The following is a 23,541-nucleotide window of genomic DNA, read 5'->3' as shown; positions in this document are numbered from 1 at the left end:
AATACCTCACATCCGATCCTGGTTTCCCTGGAGGAGGCTGAGGACTTGGTCTCACACCTGAACACGGACTCGAGCCATTTTTGCCTATTTATTGTTAGTCTGCCCGAAGGTGTGGCTTCGTTCATTTGATGTGTGAGCTGCGATTGAAACTTTGCCAATTTGCTCCTCCAGTTGCCCAGAGTAATCCTCGCCTCTTCCTGCTTTTATTCCTTACTCACGCGGTAAATGTGTAACAAGGGATCGGGACAGCTCATCGCAGGGAAAGATCGGGTAGAGCCGGAGAGACTAGATCCAGCAGGTGCGCTTGGCAGGGCATACACCCTACAGGTGAGCTGAGAGTGGAGTGGGACAGCCAGTGGGTAAAAGGGAGATTGAGGGGCAGGATGATCTCTCCGTTGCTATGCGAGAAACTGCTTGTGTTGCTTAAAGTGGGAGTTTCATTGTTGCAGTTTAAAATCTTGGTGGATGCTGAAATAATTGGGCTATACAAATCTCTGTTCCTCCACCCCTTTCCCGGACAAAAAAAACTCGGATTATGTGAGGTAATTTTTTTGTTTAAATCCCAAATTGGTTGTGAGTTCAGATTCTACAACTTGAGCAGATCCAGTCCCGCTCCGGCGCATTTTCAATGCGAATGTGGCCGATCCCTAAAATAGGGACAAATACTTCGATAAAAACAAAAAGCTAAAAGCTACTGCGGATGCTGGAAATCCAAAACAAAAACAGAATTACCTGGAAAAACTCAGCAGGTCTGGCAGCATCGGTGGAGAAGAAATCAGTTAACGTTTCGAGTCTTCATGACCCTTCGGCAGAACTGAGTGTAGTTAGGAGAAAGGTGAAATATAAGTATAAGTACAAATACTTAGGTCTATTTTACCAACCCACCATTGTACCCATTTGTTGCTTGTCACTCTGACAGCAGACTCTTTGTTAAGTATTCATTCCTTAAAAGTATTGGAATGTCCCTAAAATCCCAATTCCAGGCTAAAGGAAGTTTATGAAAATGCCTATATATATTTAAAAGGACCCTAGTACTGAAGTTCCTTTAGTTTCTTGCCCTTTAAAATTAGATTATAACACTCCGGTTGCATTCAATGATAAACGTGAGTGTCCAATCTCCACATTGAGCTTGGTGCCTATAACATTATTCTAATAGCAAATTTACTGGAAAAAAGGTTTAATTTTTTAAAAGTTAATTCTTCTAATTATTTGGGCTCAGTAGCAAAGTGATTTTCAATATAGATGTGCAAGGACTCGACATTTTCGAGTTATTTTGGATTGGCTCAGTTGGGACTACATTGGGTCAGATAGAGTTGTGTGTCACTAATCTTCAATGGTAAAGAATGCATTTATTTTGCCAGAGAGTGGAATCCCACACTATTGACTGAAGGTTTACTTCTCCAGGAATCCAGTTAGGAGTAAGAATTTTTTTTCTCCAATGCAATTTAGGTTTGACACCATACTTTCTCCCACATTATTGAGGGCGGTGGGCTAGTTTCCTTTCACCATTCCAAAAGGAATGGTTTACATTGTTTCAGCAATTGCAAGTGTCAATTTTTGGCCTATTTGAATATGAATAACTCTCTTAAAGTTAGTGCAGATCAGCAACCAAGCTTTGATTTTAGCTAGTTCATACTGTAGGTTGACATGTCCAATAACACAGTAGCACTTGAGAGTGACATATAGGGCTGGTTTGGTGTTGGGCTCAGGAATGAGAGTTGGACCATATCCTGACTTTGGAAACCCAGGCTCATTGTCTCCCACACCCACCATTCCCTGGAGACGTGGGTGGGGAGCGTTTGGGTTTTCTGAGTTCTGAGGCGGGCTGGTTGGAGGGCCCACTTCAGTTCACTGGGACATTGGCCCACCAGGTTAACAACAGGTGGAAAGACCAAGGATGGCATTAAATTGTGCCCAATTGTAGGCTGAGGCCTTTCAAGATTGTGTGGGGTTTTGTGGATTAGGGTATGAGTGAAATCCATTTTGAAAAGTAGTGGTAAAATAGTCTTTTGGAATTTCCATTTTGCTGTTGAATGTCAATGAAAAGGGAAAAGGAGCACCAGGGGAGTTTTCATATCATTCCCTGCACAGTGGATGATGCTGAAAAATTAAGTTTTTTTTTTGTTCATGCTTCGGATGTGAGCTTCGCTGCCAAGGCCAGAATTTGTTGGCCATTCTTAATTGCCCTTGAGAACTGCTGCAGTTCATGTGTGTAGGTAGTGCTGTTAGGGAGGGAATTCCAGGTTATTGATCCAGTGATATTAAAGGAATTGTGATTATAGCTCCAAGTCAGGATGGTGTGTGGGTAAGAGGGGAACTTGCAGACAGTGGTGTTCCCGTGTGTCTGTTGCCCTTGTCCTTCTAGGTGGTAGAGGTCATGGTTTGCAAGGCACTGTCAAAGGTGCTTTGACGAGTCACTGCAGTGCTTGATATATGGCACACACTGCTGCCAGTGTGCTGGTGGTGGAGGAAATGAGCATTTAAAGTGGTGAATGGGGTGCCGATCAAGTGGACTGCTTTGTCTTGCATGTTGTTGAGCATTTTGAGTGTTGTTGGAGCTGCACACATCCAAGCAAGTGGAGAATATTCCATTGAACTCCTGATTTGTGACTTGTAGATGGTAGACAGGCTTTGGGGAGTCAGGAGGTGAGTTACTCACCACTGGATTCCTAACCTCTGACCCGTTCTTGTAGCCACAGCATTTGTATGGCTGATTCAGTGCAGTTTCTGGTCAATGGTAACCCCAGGATATTGATAGTGGGGGATTCAGCACCAGTAATGCCATTGACTGTCAAAGGGAAATGGTTAGATTCTCTCTCTCGTCGGAGATGGTTATTTCCTGGCACTTGTCTGGCATGAAAATTACTTGCCACTTATCAGCCCAAGCCTGAATGTTGTCCACATCTTGCTGCATGTGGACATGGGCTCCTTCAGTATCTTAGGAGTCGCAAATGGCGCTGAACATTGTGCAATCAACAGTGAACATCCCCACTTCTGACCTTATGATGGAAGGAAGATGATTGCAGCAGCTAAAGATGGTTGGGCCTAGGCCACTGTCATGGGGAAGGCCTACATCAATGTCCTGAAGTTGAGGGAATTGGCTTCCAACTAGGTATGACTTCAACCAGTGGAGAGTTTTCCCCGATTCCCAATTATTTCAAATTTGCTAGGGTTCCTAGATGCCACACTCGATCAAATGCTGCCTTGATGTCAAGGGCACTCACCTCACTTCTTGAATTCAGCTCTTGTGTCCATGTTTGGACCAAGGTTGAAGTGCGGTCAGGAGCTGAGTGGCCCTGGCGGAACTCAAACTGCACATCAGTGAGCAGGTGTTTGCTGAGTAAGTGCCGCTTGATAGCACTGTTGATGACCCCTTCCATCGCTTTGCTGATGACCGAGAGTAGACTGATGGGGTGGTAAATGCCGGGTTGGATTCGTCCTGCCTTTTGTGTACAGGATATACCATGGGCAGTTTACACATTGTCAGAAAGATGCCCGTGTTGTAGCTGTAATAGAACAGCTTGGCTAGAGGTACAGTAGTTCTGGAGCTTCAGTACAGCTGGGATGCTGTCAAAGCCCATAGCCTTTGCAATATCCAGTGCCTGCAGCAATTTCCTGATATCACGTGGAGTGAATCAACTTGTCTGAAGACTGGCACCTATGATGATAGGGACCTCGAGGAGATCGAGTCAAATCATCCATTTGGCACTTTTGGCTGAAGATGATTGCAAATACTTCAGCTTTGGTCTTTGCGCTGATGTTGCTAGGCTCCTCCATCATTGAAGGTGGAGATATTTGCAAAACCACCTTCTCTGGTTATTTGTTTAACCATCCACCAGTCACTACTGGATGTGGGAGTAGCACTGAGCTTTGATTTGATCCAATGGCTGTTGGACTGCTTAGCTCTGTTTATTGCATGCTGCTTCTGTTGTTTAGCATGTATGTAGTCCTGTGTTGTAACTTCACCAGGTTAGTGCCTCATTTTTAGGCATGCTTGGAGTTGCTGGTAAAACAAATCCTTCCAATGATGATTTGAACAGCAGAGTCACTGATCCAAAATTTCAAGTTTTTGAGTAAAATCTTCATACTAAATCTAAAAATGATACTGGCCGTTGGGAGGATCACTGCATTGGATGCTTGGTGCTTTCAAATAACTTTGGTCATGAAGCACTGTTGAGGTCATTATATCAGTGCAAGTTATTTTTCTTTATTGCCAGTAACATGCTCCTGGAATTCTGAGGTATTCACAGTGTACAGGACTTGCAGCAAAAATGAACCAGCTCCCTGTTCTGTCAAATAGAAATTTCCATTCACCCATCAATCTTGCACAGACTTTTTCTTCCATAATTTACAATGATACTTGAATGTTGGCTGGTATTTACCCAGGTTTGAAGCTGCAGGTCTTCCCATTTGTTGGTGCAAGGCTCAGTTTGGGATTAGGCCTATCCTCAGCTGTGACTGCGCCATATTAATGTCTCGATACAGCGCACTGAGACACAAGTGAGTAATGGAGGTTCTTCCAGCACTGGGACAGAGGGCAACATCGAGAATCAGCCTGTGTTTGTACAGGGATAGTGCTATTGTTCCAACACTAGTGCAGGGTCACATCCTGTCCAGTCAGTGGTGTGTGAAGTGAACTTATTCTAAGGGTCATGGTATGTTAGATAATGCAATAATGCCACTCCCACTGTTTCACAAGTTAAGAGACAAGCTCATAAAAATAGAGAGATACAATATATGAATCATGAGTTTCTTTTTTAAATATAATGTCACCTGAAAAGGCAATACATAATTGCCAAAAAGGAAAACATATCTTCTTGTAATCTCCTGCCATAGGTTAATGGCACAGGAACTAATGATCTCATGTTCCCTCGAGGGAAAATACCAGCATAATATGTCAATCTAAGCAATAGTTAATATTTCCTTGTGGAATATTTTAATTTAACAAATTCCCAAGTTCAGGAATCCAGTGGAGATTACACTGAACTGGAAAAACACAAGTCAACAGAACTGAAAAGCCTGCTGAATGCAAAATGTAGTTAGTTGCACAAATAGCTTTTCCTGTATGGGCTGGTTCTCATCCTCAAAATATTAGGTAGTTGCATCAACTTGGAAATGTGCACACCATGGGCCTCTCAAATCTTTCACTAACATTCCTCTATAAAATATTAATTCAGAGAAAGTACATAAAACCTGTTTGAAGTTGTATGATGTTTAAAACCCTTACAGATCTGATCACTGACGGACTTGGTCACTTACCGAAGATGGTAACTCATGAGCTCCCCAGTGTTGGATTTGTGGGGTATCTCAAAGATGCGCTGGGGAATCTCTCTGGGAAGTTCCCAGTTAAGGGTTTGCAAGGCAATTGCCCAGAAGTGCTAACTTCCTCTGGACAATTGCGCTGCACTGGGAGCCATCCAAAAACATGGTTTAAATCACTAACTTCAGATGGTTTCCCCAGGGTTAGAACCATAGAACCATAGAACACTACAGCACAGAAAACAGGCCATTCGGCCCTTCTAATCTATGCCAAAATATTATTCCGCTAGTTCCATTGACCTGCACCTAGTCCATAACCCTCCAGACCTCTCCCATCCATGTATCTAATTTATTCTTAATATTACCACGCATTTACCATGTCAGATGGTAGCTCGTTCCACACTCTCACACTCTGAGTGAAGAAGTTCCCCCTAATGTTCCCCCTAAACCTTTCCCCTTTCACCCTAAAGCCATGTCCTCTCGTGTTTATCTCTCCTAATCTAAGTGGAAAGAGCCTACTCGCATTTACTCTGTCTATACCCCTCATAATTTTGTAAACTTCTATCAAATCTCCCCTCATTCTTCTACGCTCCAAGGAATAAAGTCCTAACCTGTTTAATCTTTCCCTGTAACTCAATTCCTTAAGACCCGGCAACATCCTAGTAAATCTTCTCTGCACTCTCTCAATCTTACTGATATCCTTCCTGTAGTTAAGCGACCAGAACTGCACACAATACTCCAAAGTTGGCCTCACCAATGTCTTATACAACCTCACCATAACATCCCAACTCCTATACTCAATACTTTGATTTATGAAGGCCAGTATGCCAAAAGCTTTCTTTACAACCTTGTCTACCTGTGACGCCACTTTCAGGGAATTATGTATCTGAACTCCCAGATCCCTTTGTTCCTCCGCCCTACCATTTACTGTGTATGACCGACCTTGGTTTGACCTTCCAAAATATAACACCTCACACTTTTCCGCATTAAATTCCATCTGCCATTTTCTGGCCCATTTTTTCCAGTTGGTCCAGATCACTCTGCAAGCTTTGAAAGCCTTCCTCGCTGTCCACAATGCCTCCAATCTTAGTGTCATCAGCAAACTTGCTGATCCAATTCACCACATTATCATCCAAATCATTGATATAGACAACAAACAACAATGGTCCCAGCACAGATCCCTGAGGCACACCACTAGTCACAGACCTCCAGTCTGAGAAGCAATCATCCACTACCACTCTCTGTCTTCTCCCACACAGCCAATTTCGAATCCAGTTTACAACCTCTCCATGGATACCAAGAGTCTGAACCTTCTGAACTAACCTCCCATGCGGGACCTTGTCAAAGGCCTTACTAAAGTCCATGTGGACAACATCCACAGCCTTTCCTTCATCTACTTCCTTGGTAACCTCCTCAAAAAACTCTACAAGGTTCGTTAAACATGACCTACCACGCACAAAGCCATGCTGACTATTCTTAATCAGCCCTTGGCTGTCCAAATAATTGTATATCCAATCTCTCAGAACATCTTCCAATAATTTACCTACTACTGACGTCAGGCTCACTGGCCTGTAATTACCTGGTTTACATTTGGAGCCTTTTTTAAACAACGGAACAACATGAGCTACCCTCCAATCCTCTGGCACCTCACCCATGGCTAAGGACATTTTAAATATTTCTGCCAGGGCCCCTGCAATTTCTACACTAGTCTCCCTCAAGGTCCAAGGGAATATCATGTCAGGCCTGGGGGATTTATCTACCTTTATTCGCTGTAAGGCAGCAAGCACCTCCTCCTCTTTAATCTCTATATGTTCCATGACACTACTGCTTGTTTCCCTTCCTTCCTTATACACTATGCCAGTTTCCTGAGTAAATACTGATGCAAAAAAACTGTTTAAGATCTCCCCCATCTCGTGAGGCTCCACACATAGACGACCACTCTGATCTTCAAGGGGACCAATTGTGTCCCTTACTATCCTTTTACTATTAATATACTTGTAGAAACCCTTCGGGTTTACCTTCACATTATCTGCCAAAGCAACCTCATGTCTTTTTGCCTTCCTGATTTCCTTTTTTAGTATTTTCTTACATTTTCTATACTCTACAAGAACCTCATTTGCTCCTTGTTACCTATACCTGCTATACACCTCTCTCTTCTTAACTAGATCCCTTGAAAACCAAGGTTCCCTATGCCTGTTAACTTTGCCTTTAATCCTGACAGGAACATGCAAACTCTGCACTCTCAAAATTTCGCCTTTGAATGCCTTCCACTTACTGAACACATCATTGCCAGAAAACAACTTATCCCAATCCACTCTTCCTAGATCCTTTCTCATTTCCACAAAATTGGCCTTTCTCCAATTTAGAATCTCAACTCAAGGACCAGACCTACCCTTATCCATAATTAGCTTAAAACTAATGACATTGTGGTCACTGGACCCAAAATGTTCGCCTACGCATACTTCTGTCACCTGACCTGTCTGGTTCCCTAATAGGAGATCAAGTATTGCATCCTCTCTCATTGGTACCTCTATATATTGATTTAGAAAACTTTCCTGAACACATTTGACAAACTCCAAGCCATCCAGCCCTTTTACAGTATGGGAGTCCCAGTCAATATGTGGAAAGTTAAAATCTCCTACTATCACAACTTTCTGTTTCTTACATCGGTCTGCTATCTCTCTACAGATTTGCTCCTCCAATTCTCTCTGACTATTAGGCGGTTTATAATACAACCCTATTAGTGTGGTCACAGCTTTCCCATTCCTCAGCTCCACCCATATGGCCTCTGTAGAAGAGCCCTCCGGGCGTCCTGCTTATGCACAGCTGTGATATTTTCCCTGACTAGTAATGCCACTCCTCCCCCTTTCATCCCTCCCCCTCTATCACGTCTGAAACAACGGAACCCCGGAACATTGAGCTGCCAGTCCTGCCCCTCCTGCAACCAAGTCTCACTAATAGCAATAATGTCGTAATCCCAAGTGCCAATCCACGCCCTAAGCTCATCTGCCTTTCTATTGGTTATACCAATAGTTATTCAGGAAAAAGTTAGAGGAATTAAAACCTCTTCTAACTTCTGAGTAAATATTGTAAAAATCCAGACTGACTCCATGGGCCTCTCTGCCCCCATCCTCTGATTTCCCCAACCCCCCACCCTGGACCTTCGACTGACCTCCGCCCCCAACCCCACACCCAGGTCACCACAGACCTCCGACCTCCTGCACCCACCACTCCCCCCCCCCCCACCCCAAGTATCAGACACCCCCAAAAACCCTCCTGGGCTTTGCCACCCTCCCCTTCTCTTCTCCCTCCCCTCCCCCACCCCCAAAAAACCCTGCCATGGACCTCTGACCCCTCCTCCCCATCCGACCTCCAAACTACTATGCTCCATCCCCTTGGACCACCCCTGGACACCCCCACACCACAAATCCTATGCACTTACCTGCTGTTAAAAAAAAAATAGGGGGCATGGCCTTCTTTAATGCACTGGAGCTGGGCTTCGCTGGGGCCTGTGAGCAGTCTTTCAATGCAGGCCCCAACCAGCTCCAGCAAACATACACGTCAACGTAATTTTCAGGACCAGTTAAGTAGGCATTTCTAATTTCTGCGGGCCAGCACTTTCCAATGCGAGTCGGGAGATATGGCCCGATGATTACTGTCTGCCACAAACCAGTGTAAGGCGTCTGCCCCACAACTGCTGTTGTACCGGTAACCTTTATGGAAAAACCTCAGCCTCTTTCATGGGCAAATGTGTATATTTGGGAACGAAAAAACAGAATTGAGAGATTGGAAAATCCCACTGAAAGATAATGAGTGAAGTTCAGAAACTGCACCCCTCATGATGAACTCCTGAGAGTTGTAAGTTTCGTAATGTGTACAGTATCTGTTAATTAAATAACATTATGATGCAATAATAAATTCCAGTAACTGTAGGCTGGGACTTGTCTCCAAGTCAAGATTGCCTGTGTGAACATTAAGAGACTTTATTGCCAGTCACACACAAATGGAGTGCACGCTGTTTGAAGATTGATCAATAATAACAGCAAAATTATAAAACACTGAAACAACCAATGATTTATTGTTCAGAAGGGGTGATGGAGGAGAATCAGGCTTGTGTTGAAGAGGAGGAGGAGGTGGTGGAGGTTCAGGGTCTGTGGAGGAGGATCAGGGCCTGCAGAGAGGAAGAAGAATGCATAGAACAAATAAGATTAGAGAAATGAATGCATGGTTCAAAGACTTGTGTGGAAGAAATGGGTTCTGGTTTGTGAGGCGTTGGCATCAGTATTGGGAAAAGTGGAATCTGTACTGTTGGGACGGCCTGCACTTGAGCTGTGCTAGGGCTGGTTTCCTCACGAGCTGCCTAACTAGGGAAGTAGAGGGGGTTTTAAACTGAATAGTGGGGGCAAGGGATCAAATCTGGCAAGATGTGGTAAACCAAAGATTAGAGACAAGGCAAGAGAGAAAGGTGTTGGTATGGGAAATGATAAACAGGCTGTGACAGGATGAGACAGAGTAATTAAATCTAAGAGTAAATCAGCATATAAGGTTAGATGCTACAAAAAAAAAGACAAAATTAAATGCTCTGTACCTGAATGCCAGTAGCTTTCAAAACAAAGCAGATGAACTGATCGTGCAAATAGAAATAAATAATAAATAAATATGATCTGATAGCAATTACAGAGACATGGCTACAGGATGACAGATTGGGACTTGAATACTGAAGCAAATGTGACATTAAGGAAGGACAGGAAGTTAGGAAAAGGTGGAGGAGTGGCTCTGTTAATTTATGATGGTATTAGGACATTAGAGAGGGATAACCTAAGTTCAGGAAACCAGGATGTAGAAGTGGTTTGGGTTGAGATGAGGAATGATAAAGGCAAGAAGTCACTTGTAGGAGTGGTGTATAGACCCCCTAATTGTAACTACATGGTAGGACAGAATATAAAAGAAGAGATAATGGGAGCTTATCAGCAATAATCATGGGGGATTTTAATCTACATATAGGCTGGAAAAATCAGATGGACAAAGGTAGTGTAGATGTGGAGTTCTTGGAATGTTTCCAGGATAGTTTCTTAGAACAGCACCTTCTGGAGCCAACCATAGAGCAGGCTATACTAAAGCAGTGTTGAGCAATGAGATTGGATTAATTGATAACCTCCTAGTGAAGGCACCCCTAGATAACAGCAATCATAATGATTGTATTTTGCATTCATTTTGAGGGAGAAACGAGTGCGTCCAAGACTAGTATTTCAAACTTAAACAAGGGAAATTATGAGGGCATGTGGGCAGAGCTGGCATGAACTGGCAAATGAGATTAAGGGATATCTCAATAGAAGTTCAGTGGCAGACATTTAAAGGGATATTTCAGAATACACAGAACAGATACATTCCAATGAGAGAAAAATTCCAAGGGGAGGGCACACCATCGTGGTGAATTTAAAAAGTTAAAGACAGTATCAAACCTAAACAAAAAGCATATAATTATGCAAAGACGGGTGGCAGGTCAGAAGATTGGAAATAATATAAAGATATCAAAGAATGACAAAAAGATTAATAAGGAGAGAAATATGAGAGTACAAGAGAAAGCTAGCTAGTAATAAAAGATGTATAGCAAGAGTTTCTACAGACATTTAAATAAGAAAAGAGTTAACAAAGTGAGTATTGGTCCTACAGATTGTGCATCGGGGGAATTGATGATGGAAATTGGAAGATGGCAGATGAATTAAACAGGTATTTTACTTTGTTCTTCACTACAGAGGACACAAGTAACATCCTGGAAATAGATGTAAATCAGGAAATGGAAGGGAGAGAGGAACTCAGAAAATTACAATCACCAGGCAAGTGGTATTGAACAAACTATTGGGGCTATAGGCTGACAAATCCCCAGGTCCGGGTGGACTTCATCCTAAGGTCTTGAAAGAAGTGGCCAGTCAGACAGTTGATGCATTGGTTTTAATTTTCTAAAATTCCCTAGATTTGGGAATGGTTCCATTGGATTGGAAAACAGCAAGTATAACTCCTTTATTCAAAAAGGGAGACAGAAAGCAGGAAACTACAGGCCAGTTAGCCTAATGTCTGTCATAGGGAAAATGTTAGAAGCTATTATTAAAGATGTTGTAGCAGGGCACTTAGAAAAAGTCAAGGCAATCAGGCAGAATCAACATGGTTTTGTAAAAGGGAAATCATGTTTAACCAATTTATTGGAGTTCTTTGAAGGAGTCACATGTGCTGTGGATAAAGGGAAACTGATGGATGTACTGTACTTAAAGTTCCAGAAGGCATTTAATGAAGTGCCACGTCAAAGGTTATTGCAGGAAAAAAAGCTCATGGAATGAGGGTAACATATTGGCATGGATAGAAGATTGGCTCACCAACAGGAAACAGAGAGTTGGCATAAATGGGTCTTTTCTGGTTGGCAGGATGTGACAAGTGGTGTGTCACATGGATCAGTGCTGGGTCCTCAGCTTTTTACAATTTGTATACATGACTTGGATGAAGGGACCGAAGGAATAGTTGCTAAATTTGCTGACGACACAAAGATAGGTAGGAAAGTATATTGTGAAGAGGATGTAAGGAGGCTACAAAGTGACATAGATTGGTTAAGTGAGTGGGCAAAGACCTGGAAAATGGAGTACAATGTAGGCAAATGTAAAATTGTCCATTTTGGCAGGAAGAATAAAAAAGCTTATTATCTAAATGGGGAGAGATTGCAGAGCTCTGAGATTCAAAGGGATTTCAGTGTCCTAGTGCATGAATCACAAAAGTTTAGTATGCAGGTACAGCAGGTAATTAGGAAAGCTAATAGGCTGTTATTGCTTATTGGGAGGGGAATTGAATACAAAAGTAGGGAGGTTATGCTTCAGTTGTACAGACCACTGGTGAGACCACATCTGGAGTATTGTGTACAGTACTGGTCTCCTTATTTAAGGAAAAATGTAAATGCGTTAGGAGCAGTTCAGAGAAGTTTCACTAGACTAATACTAGCAATGGGTGGGTTGTCTTATGAGGAAAGGCTGGACAGGTTAGGTTTGTATCCACTGGAATTTAGAGTAAGAGGCGATTTAAGTGAAACCTTTTAACATCCTGAGGGGTCTTAACTCCTTAAGCCCCTGGTTCTAGACTCCCCAACCAGGGGAAACATACTCCCTGCATCCAGTCTGTTTAGCCCTGTTAGAATTTTATACATTTCAATCCGATCCCCCTTCATTCCTCTAAACTCTAGTGAATACAGGCCCAGTCGAACCAACCTCTCCTCATACGACAGTCTTGCCATCCCCAGTATCAGCCTAGTGAACCTTCGCTGCACTCCTCCTATGGCAAGTATATCCTTTCTTAGGTAGGGAGACCAAAACTGCATGCAATTCTCCAAGGATAGTCTCACCAAGGCCCTGTATAACTGCAGTAAGACATCCCTACTTCATAACTCAAATCCTCATGCAATGAAGGCCAACGTACCATTTGCCTTCCTAATTGCTTGCTGCACCTGCCTATTTACTTTCACTGACTGGTGTACAAGGACACCCAGATCCCTTTGTACATCCACGTTTCTTAATATATCACATTTAACTAAACTCTGCCTTTCTGTTTTCTATATCGAAGTGTATAAATTCATATTTATCCATGTTATACTGCATCTACTATGTGTTTGCCCAAATACACAACTTGTCTAAATCGCCCTGAAGCCTCCCTGCATCATCCTCCTCAACCCACGACCCTGCCCAGTTTTGTGTCGTTAATTGAAACCTTCAAGATCCTGAGGGATCTTGACAGGGTGAATGTGGAGAGGATATTTCCTCTTGTGGGAGAATCTAGAATTAGGAATCACTGTTTAAATATAAGGGGTCGCTCATTTAAGACAGAGATGAGGAGAAATTTTTTCCTGAGGGTCATGAGTCTTTGAAACTCTCTTCCTCAAAAGGCAGTGGAAGCAGAGTGTTCGAATATTTTTAAGGCAGAGCTAGATAGATTCTTGATTAACAAGGGGGTGGAAGGTTACTGGGGATAGGCAAAAATGTGAGGTTGAGGTTACCGTCAGATCAGCCATGACCTTATTGAATGGTGGTGCAGGCTCAAGGGGCCAAGTGGCCTACTCCTGCTCCTAATTCATTTGTTCTTATGTATGCAAGAGGAGGAGCAGGATCTGGGCCTGTGGAGAATGATCGGGGCTGTGAAGGAGAAGAACAGGTGGAGGAGGATTGGGGCCTGTGGAGAGGAAGAGGAGGTAGAGCAGCATCGGGGTCTGTGTTTGTGAGGAACAGGAGGTGGAGGAGATGGTTTATGCCTGTGTTAGAGGATCGGGGCATATGTTGGCGAGGTGGTGGTGGAGGAGGAGTTGGTTTGGGTTTGAGTTGGAGGATCATAGCCGAAGTTGGTTTCAGTCTGATTGCCATCCTTGGCTGTAGAGTTGATACTTTTTTCCACCAAGTGACTCAGAATTTGTGACCTTTATTTGAGCACTTGGCTAAATTTCCCCTCACTCCAAATGCTTCAGCCTGCTTTATTGCATTTGGCCTCAAAAAATAGTAATGTTTTTCAGTACGAAGGGTCTGAAGGTATTTGCTCCCAACTGATTTAAACATTTGGTGAGGCATAATAGCACCTCAAACATTTGCAACTCATTGTCATTCTCCCTGGTTTGCATCAGACCAGCCATTGCATGCAACACAAGTCAAAAATTTTTCAATGCTGTGTGGAGGTCCAATTGTGACATTGCCCAGGCCCTTAACACAGAAACTGGACAACTGAAGGAATATTAAACAGACATCGAAGCAATCTGGTCATCCGGGGGTGTGTGGCAGCAGTGGAGATTATTAGAACTCTCCAAAGCTAGTGACTTTCTGATACTCCTTGCAGTAAGGGTGAGATCTGTGAGCTGTTCTATGATCGGTCAGACCATGGGCACCATACTGGACCATTGCTTTGGCCAGCAGACTACCCCTTTGTGGGATATGCATAGGTTCTTCATCTGGTCCCAGCTTCCATTTTTGTATCATGAAATTTACTAAGCATTGATTCTGTGTCTGACCCAACAGCTCTGTTAGTTTCTCAACACAGTTCACACACACGCACATCTCCACTTTTAGGTGTTTGAGCTTCCTCTGCGAGAGAGATCTCTGCTTCAGTTCAGCAAAGCTTTGGGCAGACGAATATTGACGGAGAAGCTGTGTTCGGTGAGTAGGTTGCTTAAAAAACTGCGGGAAATAATTTGATCACAACCTCTTCAGACTCTGGCATGATTATCAGTTCACGCAGAACACAAACAGCAGCCAGGGTTTCAAGAGGTGAACATTGAGGGTTCTCACTGATGGATCAAGTTCTCCTTTTTCCCCCAAATGGTAACTGTTTATTCAGTACGCCCAGCAGTCTCATTGTACTCATGGCACTTTCTGTCTCCTCTGTCAGTGATCACCATACATCGCTGATGTGCTTATCCAACAGTACAGGGCAAGTGACGAGACAGCACATGACTGTTGATGTGTGGGAGATTGGAATGGCAATATTAAACAGAACTGAAAGCGTCAGCTCCTCGTAAGGAACTAAGTGCAATTGAACCTCAGCATACCAAGTGTCTCTGAGATAAAAGCAAACTACTGCAGATGTTGGAAATCTGAAACAAAAACAGAAAATGCTGGAAAAACTCAGCAGGCCTAACAGCAGCTGTGGAGAGAGAAACAGAGTTAACGTTTCGAGTCTCTGAGACCTGGTTCCATAGTTTTAATAGTTTGCATGAAGACAGCCGCTGTATTGGAACAATATTCTTCCCACATTGTCTGCCGGGTGGATGTTGAAGTTTAGGAAGTTCATTAGCCCCAGTGAAGCAGCTCATCGGCCTCCGTCCTGACATGGTCAACAGGATGCAATAAGTCAGGCCAGCAGCTCCTGGGATTTGGGGAGATTGATATCTTCATCATAAGTAAGGGAGAACAAAGTTAGGAACAAACACTCAGTGTAATGAGACAGCTCATTAGCTTCACGCAGAGAGGAAGAAGGCTCAGATAGTGGTGCCCACAAAGACATTAGCTGTAGACAAGAGCAACAATTGGGAGAATCAGCTAGTTGTCTAGGTCATATGTGCCATGGCTCCAGCAAGATTACCTTTCACTCCTGGCTTGCTGTTTCATTTTCCAAAGAAGGCCAAGCAATTGTAGATTGTTGTTAAAGCCTTGGTGTGCAGGTTCATCGTGACATCTTCCAGTGAGAAAGGCCAGAGGACATCATCCATCTTCTCTGTGTTGTTTCACAGGCTATAGCTAAGTCTTCATCTGTAACCTGATCTGGATGATTGGGTAGTACCAGGGTCCCTGAATCATCAAATGCAGCACACTCTCCAGGGAGGAATTCCACAACTTTCCTCCCTCTGGCTCAAGGTAATCTTGCTGGGGCCATGGCACATATGACCTAGACAACTAGCTGCTCTTGTCTGCAGTTAATGGCTTTGTGGGCACCACTATCTGAGCCGCCTTCCTCTCTACGTGAAGCTAATGAGCTGTCGCATTACACTGAGTGTTTATTCTTAATCTTGTTTGTTGATCAGTCTTCAACTGGGGTAGGAGAAAGGGAGGAGAAATTGGTTCTGCATTAACCAGGCCAAGGACTGTGAAAGGGCAAAGGACCTCAATGTGTTTTTTCTCAGCAAGATGGTTATTAAAGTTCACTGAAAGAAAAATCTGTTGGTAAAGATTGTTAAGCAGAATTGTTCACCTGTGGTTGCAGCCTGAGACACCTCATCTGCATAACAATATCCAAAATCTGGCACAGACATTTTTTAATGGAAAAATACTCTACTTGTTTCCTGTAAAGGGGCAAGATGCATAGAATTAACTTGGGTCACTGTTCCTCTAGTCTCTCCTTTGGTAGCAGACAGCTGACTTAGCCTAGGAATTCCACAGTTGGGATGTTCAACTTGAGGAGCTCTGTCTTGAACAACAGACTATAGGCAATGTTGATTTCAGTGGAAAAAGACTCTCTAATCAATATAGGGGCTGAGGCTTTCTTCACATATTCCAGGTAAATCGATGCTCTTGCTAAAACTACCTATTGCTGAGGTGAATACAGACGTCAGCTCATCCTCCTTCACTCCAACAAGGACTGGAATCATTTTGCCCAAAATGGATTTGAGAAAAGGCACCATGTGTATACATTTTCCAATTACATTTTGGTCAAGGTCTTCACCAGCACACATATGGAAAGAGCCCTGGGCTGAAATTCTGCATTGTCGATTTCACAATTTCAATAATAAGCCTGAAGCTCATGGCAACCATGAGATTGAGCACTGCTTCCTGGCTGTCAGCTTGTGCTCCTTTTAATGTTGTCATCCACAATGTAGTCAAAGAAATAACTTTGTGCTGGAGATTGACTAATTTGATCGAGGGTCTCATTAGTAATCTTTATCATGCTCTGCAACACTACAACCTCTGTAGAGTTGTTGGTTTGGTGATGATCAGAATCATGGCAGGTCCTGAACACTATTTCAAACATATTCTGCTTTTCTATTCTTACAACCAAAGTGAATAACTTCACAGTTCCCTACAATATACTCCATCTGCCATCTTGTTGCCGACTCACTTAACCTGTCTATTTCTCTTTGCAGCCGTTCTGTGTCTTCCCCACAGCTTACCTTTCCACCTAGATTTGAATCATCAGAAAACTTAGATACATTACTCCTGTCTCTTCTAAATAACTGAGGACCCAGCACCGATCCTTGTGGCACTCCACTAGTCACAGCCTATCAACTTGAAAATGCCCTGTTTATGCCCACTCTTTGCCTCCTGTTCATTAATGAATCCTCTATCCATGCTAATATACCCTCAACTCCATGTGCACTTATCTTGCTTATTAAACTTCTGTATGGCACCTTATCGAATGCCTTTTGGAAATCTAGGTATACGATATCTACTGGTTCCCTTTTTATCTACCCTACTGGTTACATCCTCAAAAAGCTAATAAATCTGTCAAACATTATTTCCCTTTTTGTCATGCCATGTTAAGCTTGTTCTAGTCATACAATGCTTTTCTAAGTGCATTGTTAAGACTTCCATGTTTTCTCTTTCCCTCCTTTCTTGAAAGGTGATGCTGCATTTGTCAACTCCCAATCTGATGCGACCATTCCAGAATCAAAGTAATTTGTGATAATCCATAGCTAGCACATCCACTAACTCTGCAGCTATCTCTTTTAGAACTATAAATGTAGGCCATCAGGTCCTGGGGATTTGTTGGCCAACTCTGAGCACTTCCCTGTGTCCCTCGCCATCCTCATGCCATTTCCTTCTGTGCCCATCCCTGAACTAATGCCTTCCCCAAATGAATTACAATAGCTACTTCAATCTCCTCTATTGGCTAACTATTTGCCCTCCATTCACCACAATATTACTGATCTGCTCAACCATACCATGACCTTCACACTTAATATCCCTGTTCAAAATAAAACACTTGTTCTCTCTGACCTGGCATCTGGTTTCCCTCCACCACCTCCTCCCCACCTCCCCCCAACCTGGATACATCCCCCATCTCTGCTCCTCAAGTCTAAGGGACTCAAACTGGGTGCATTGGGCCCTGCACTCCTCAGCCAAAATAGCTCACTCCACCAAGTGTTTTCTGGAGAGCATGAATAATACCCAGCATCTCTTCTCCTTAAATCACACTCCTGTTACTTCTAACAACAAATGCAAGGAATGTATGGTCATCTTTGTCATTAGGATTAAGGTTATTGTTTAGTTGTCTCTCCCACTTCCCTTAGCCCAACAAGCTTAACATCTCCCAAGGTTGCATTCATTGCCCTAACCCTGAGCTCCCATGTTTCTCTGGCTTCTTGCCTATCTCCCCTCCTGCCTTCTTTGAGCTCAGCTTGTTGATGAGACCAACTTTTTGCCTCTTTATCCTATTCCCACCACACTGGCCATCTAACTTATCTTCCTGGGCCTGATATTAGCTGCTATTTGTTAACGATAACTTGGCCTCAGATGCTGTCCACTTCCCTGCTGTTATCATCAATCCCCTTCTCGAAAACCCCACCCTTGTCTCTTTGTCCTTGCACACAACTGCCCCTCTCCAACCTCCTTTTCCTCTCAAATCCTTGAACTTGTTGTCACCTGCCAAACCCACTTCCATCTTTCCTGCAACAGGTTTTGGCACCTTCCATGCTCTTTATCAAAGTCATAAATGTGACTACGATGAACTGTCCCTCTCATCTTATCCACAGCTTTGACACAGTTGATAACAAGATCCTTCTCAAACACACTCCCTTGTAGTCAAGTTGAGTGGGACTCCCCTCATCTGATTCCTTTCTCATTTGTCAAATCATAGCTAGAGAATATCCTGAAAGGCTTCTCCTCTTAACCAGATCTCTGTGGAATTCCTCCAAACCTGTCCTTGGTCCCATCCCAGTTCTCATTTACATGCTGCCCCCTTAGACAAGTTTTCAGTTTATATTGCTGATTCCTCATTTACACTGAAGACACATGGCTTTACCTCACCATCACCTCTCTCAACATCTGCTTTTGATTTTGTCACACTTTGTCTGACATCCAGTAGACCAGATATTTCCTCTAATTGAACATTGGGAAGACTGAAGCAATTGCCTTTGGTCCCCACTACAAACTCCGTTCCTAAGTCACAAACACCATCCCACTCCCTGCCAACAATGTGAGGCTAAACCAGACTGTTTGTAACTGTGGCATCATATTTCACACTCCAAGCTGACGTCCTGACCCCAAATCCTCCCTGTCACCAAAACCAACTGCTTCCACCTCTAATATTTCCAGTCTTCACCTCCGAGATCATGTGCAGGTGTTACTGGGTATAGATTTGACCTGGATCAGTTCAAACAGGTGAAGTTATTACTGTGTATGGATGTGATTTATCAGATCTGTAATATTTAGAAATAGATATCTTCTGATTCTTCAATGGATGGAAAGAAGGAAGGAAAATGGACATTCTATATTTTCCAGGAACAAACCAAAGAACCTTGAATCACAGCAGGGAAATAAATGAAAAAGATTTGGGTGTAGCAAAGGATGGACAAACATCAGCATTGCCTGTCTGAGTACTGTACATGGAAATAATAGAAAGGTTTATATGCTGGACAGTATAAAACGTGGTTATGAATGGATATGGAATGGATCAGTTCCCACAACACTCAAGAAGCTTGACACCATCCAGGACAAAGTAGTCCACTTGATTGGCACCACATCCACAAACATTCACTCCCTTCACCACTGACACACAGTAGCAGCAGTGTGTACCATCTACAAGATGCACTGCAGGAATTCACCAAGGCTCCGTCAACAGCACCGTCCAAACCCACGACCACTACCATCTAGAAGGACAAGGGCAGCAGATAGATGGGAACACCACCACCTGGAAGTTCCTCTCCAAGTCATTCACCATCCTGACTTGGAAATATATTGCCGTTCCTTCACTGTCACTGGATCAAAATCCTGGAACTCCCTAACAGCACTGTGGGTGTACCACATGCCACATGGAATGCAGCGGTTCAAGAAGGTAACTCGCCACCACATTCTCGAGGGCGACTAGGGATGGGCAATTAATGCTGGCCCAGCCAGCGAAGCCCACATCCCATGAATGAAAAAACAATGCCACTGTGGGCAACAGCGGGGTGGAGGGGAGGGTGGCAATGGAGGAGCAGGGGAAAATTGGAAAATATTGAGGGAAGATCAAAATAAGGAACAAGAGACCAATAACCAATTGGGTAGTGGGAAGGACAGCATGGGGGCAGATAGATATTGAAAATCAAAACTAATCCATGATCAGTGCTAATTGTATATTCATTGAGTGTTTACTTATTCAGGTGGTGGGCATTAACTAGCAATTCATTGGTATTCCCATACAGGAACCAAATGAATCTGTATTTGGGTTTAGAGATGCCTGTTTGTAATGTATATGTCTGTCAATAAAAGCTTCTTGTGTTTGTAAAGATTAAGCTCCAGTTCTACCCTTCACTGCCTGGCTATCTAGAACTGATAGGACAAATTAATAATACTATTATTGCCAATCATGTTTGCTTCAGCTTCTATTGATTGAGTGGTGGTTATTGTTTTTGATGTTTTCCTCTTAAACTATTCTGCAGTGAGAGGTAAACGATCTGTGCTCATCATACTCTATAAGGAAGCCCCAACTGCCTGCTTGGGTCAATGTAAAAGAGCTCATGGCACTACTTTGAAGAAGAGCAGGGGTATTATCCACGGTGTGCTGGCCAATATTTATCCCTCCATGAACATCACAAAAAAAAAACAGGTTGTATGGTCATTATCATGTTGCTGTTTGTGGGAGTTTGCTGAGTGCAAACTGGCTGCCACGTTTCCTGCCAACAGTGACTACATTTCAAAACAGTACTTCATTGGCTGTAAAGCACTTTGAGATTTCCAGTGGTATTTTTATAAAAGCATTATATAAATGCACATCTTTCTTTTTGACAGCCACGGTTGAAGTGTAGAACTGGAGCCAATCTTTAACACTTTCATAAGCATTTATTTACAGATCCATAGGCCAAAAAAATCAGATTTACCAAACAACTCCCTAAATGAAGAAATGTACCAAACAAGTTTTTACTTTATGTAGCTTTTACTTCAACACTAATCAGAATCAATGCAAATTTAAATATAAATTAACAGACAAATCACAGTTGGTACAAATTATAAGTTACACATGGAATAGATGGCACAAAGACTATCTCTTCTAGGCAGTCTACTCTGCCTGTATGGCCAACATGCATCCACAAAGTTCTTTCTTTAAGGTTTCTTTTCTTCAAGGGCTTGACTAATTCTCCATCAGCAACAGTGTCTGTGTAAACAGGGTACTGCCCATGCAATCTACCACACAATGGCACACTTCTTTCCGGAACAAGCTCAACTCACGCCTCCAATTAGTCATGGTAGCAGTGATCTACCAGAACCACTGTTACCTTCACATATGGCTGATTCTGGACATTAAATCACTCGGGAGTGTAAGAAACGGTGGTAGCTCTCTTAAACGTGCATTCCAATTGCTCAGGAATCCAGCTCTCTGACTCGGCTTGCTGACTGCCTTCTTTCTCCAGCTCTTCTCTTTCCTCTTTGTCTGTCTGCCACAAGGCATCCATATTTTGTATTCCTTCCTGTTGGTACAGGTCAAGGGCCACCAGGTCACATCGACCAGTATTTCTATCCAAAATTATAATTAATCTCTTTACGATTGATACAAAATCTTAAATCCTGTTTTAAAAACAATTCCAGATTCCGAAAACATTTTAAAGTAATTACAAAATTTTCCTTACTATTCCTGGGTCAAAGGCCATCACGCATGTACCTCCTAACAAATCCCAGTTCCAGTCCGTTCCTACTTTCAGGAGCCCAAGTGAACCCCTGGTTAATGACCACTACCTGCATCCGATTAAACACGATCAATATACAACTAACAGTACTGATTTGTTCTTAACGTTGCCCCGTTAAGATGTGTATGATGGAAGATGTGATTTTATTTCTTTTTCTGTCTGTTATGCCTGTTTGGGTAAATCCATTTCCTAGTATTCTGTGGTGCCTTGTGTCAGAATCCCAATATACAATATTACTGAAAGAAAATTCAACAGTTGCTAATTTGGCTCTGGTTTTATTCATTGAAAAAAATAGGTGATAATGATGTGAAAAATTAAATATAGTATTTGTCTTTTGTCTGCAGAAGAACCTAAACTTCAAATTGGTACATCACTTCGTGCTGGTTAAAACAATGAGCCAATATCCCTCAAAGTAAACTCCAGAAAAGCATAAACAGCAGCAGCATTTCATTAACGGATATTTAGTACCAAGGAATAAAATGAAGAATAATTTCTGGTGTAAATTGTGTGTTTGTATTTTGATTTCATTAAAGTTGGTTTCTTTAACATTAATGCTGTACTACAAAGGTGGTGCACAAAGTAAAGCTGTTAAATACAGGTTACCCAACCACATCAAATGCCCCTCCATCGGCTTCAATTATGGTAGAAATGGTCACAATCTCACTAACAATAATATAACTATTTTCTTTGTGGAGACCTCCGACCAAACCAACCCAACTTTTTTGTCCATGTGTTCTGTGGAATCTGCAGCAAGAGCTCATCCCAGAGCCAAAATTGTTCTTTTCATGAAGGGTCTTTCAGCTGTGAAAAATACACAAACCTTGGGGATTTCCTTGTTGAACTGTTTTCCTAATGTCGAGATCAGGCCATTAGATTTGAAAGAACTTTTTGCAGATACTCCATTGTCTTTATGGTATACAAGACTGCACCAATGGTTGCAACCCTATCTAATACCAATTATGTCTGATGCCTGCAGACTTGTCCTCATGTGGAAAAATGGTGGGATTTACTTAGACACTGACATTATTGTTCTTAAAAACTTGCTAAATCTCACCAACAGCATTGGCAGAGAACAACAACATTTACTGAATACAGCCTTTTTGGCTTTTGATCGGCACCATGACTTCATTGGGCAGTGTTTGATGGACTTTGTTGAGCATTACAATGGATGGATCTGGGGCCACCAGGGGCCTCAGTTAGCAACTCGTGTTTTTAAAAAGTGGTGTCAAAAGAAGAGCATAACCAAGATTCAACAGTGCAAAGGAGTGAGGATGTTACCTCCTGAGGCTTTCTATCCAATTCATTGGCAGGACTGGAAAAAATACTTTGAGGTGATGAGTAAATCTGAGGCTCAGAAGTTACTGAAGAATTCTTATGCTGTGCATATATGGAACAAAATGAGTAGTGGAACCAGATTTCAGACAGGATCTAAAGTAATGATTGACCAGCTCAGCTCAGTCTACTGTCCAGTCTCATACAAAATAATGAGCTGGCAAGAACATGTATAACACTGAAAATAAAGCAATAATAGTGTCCTTTAAAGACACCAATATTCAAATCAGATTGAATTAAACCAGACTGTGCAGGGCCAAAATATATGCATTTTAAAGTTGTATTGACCAAATGTTTATCAATACTGCAGAGACACTGGCTGTTAATCTTGTGTATAAAACTGTCGTACTAATAAATGTTGTAATTTTGCAGAGCCAAATAATCTTAGTCATGAGAAAATGTTTTAAGATATTTATAAGACATTTCAGTGTGACTCATTGACGAATAGATGTTCGGCATTTGCCAGGATTGAGTTTACGACCTCTTCTAAGAACATAAGAAATATGAGCAGGGGTAGACCATTTGGCTCTTCAAGCCTGTCCCACCATTCAATACGATCAGGGTTGATGTCCTGTCTCAACTCCACCTATCCCATATCCCTTCGTATCCAAATATCTATCAGT

The 23,541-nt window shown here is 42.6% G+C and overlaps 1 protein-coding gene across 1 annotated transcript; it reads left to right on the top strand.

The window, feature by feature from the left end:
- The first annotated feature begins 221 nt into the window (after positions 1 to 221).
- On the top strand, positions 222 to 23,300 carry LOC144696378 (lactosylceramide 4-alpha-galactosyltransferase-like). Its single transcript, XM_078567589.1, has 2 exons — positions 222 to 327; positions 21,931 to 23,300. The coding sequence occupies exon 2, from the start codon at positions 22,066 to 22,068 to the stop codon at positions 23,092 to 23,094; it is 1,029 nt and encodes a 342-aa protein (XP_078423715.1). The 5' UTR covers positions 222 to 327; positions 21,931 to 22,065; the 3' UTR covers positions 23,095 to 23,300.
- The last annotated feature ends 241 nt before the right edge of the window (positions 23,301 to 23,541 follow it).

The sequence above is a fragment of the Cetorhinus maximus genome, chromosome 22 (genome assembly GCF_964194155.1).
Source record: "Cetorhinus maximus chromosome 22, sCetMax3.hap1.1, whole genome shotgun sequence".
Classification (NCBI taxonomy): domain Eukaryota; kingdom Metazoa; phylum Chordata; class Chondrichthyes; order Lamniformes; family Cetorhinidae; genus Cetorhinus; species Cetorhinus maximus.
Note: the sequence above shows the minus strand (reverse complement) of the source record. Positions and strands in the feature narration are given on the sequence as shown.

Bases quoted from the DNA above. Each gene is read 5' to 3' on its own strand.
- LOC144696378 (XM_078567589.1), top strand. From the start codon at position 22,066: ATGAAGAATAATTTCTGGTGTAAATTGTGTGTTTGTATTTTGATTTCA.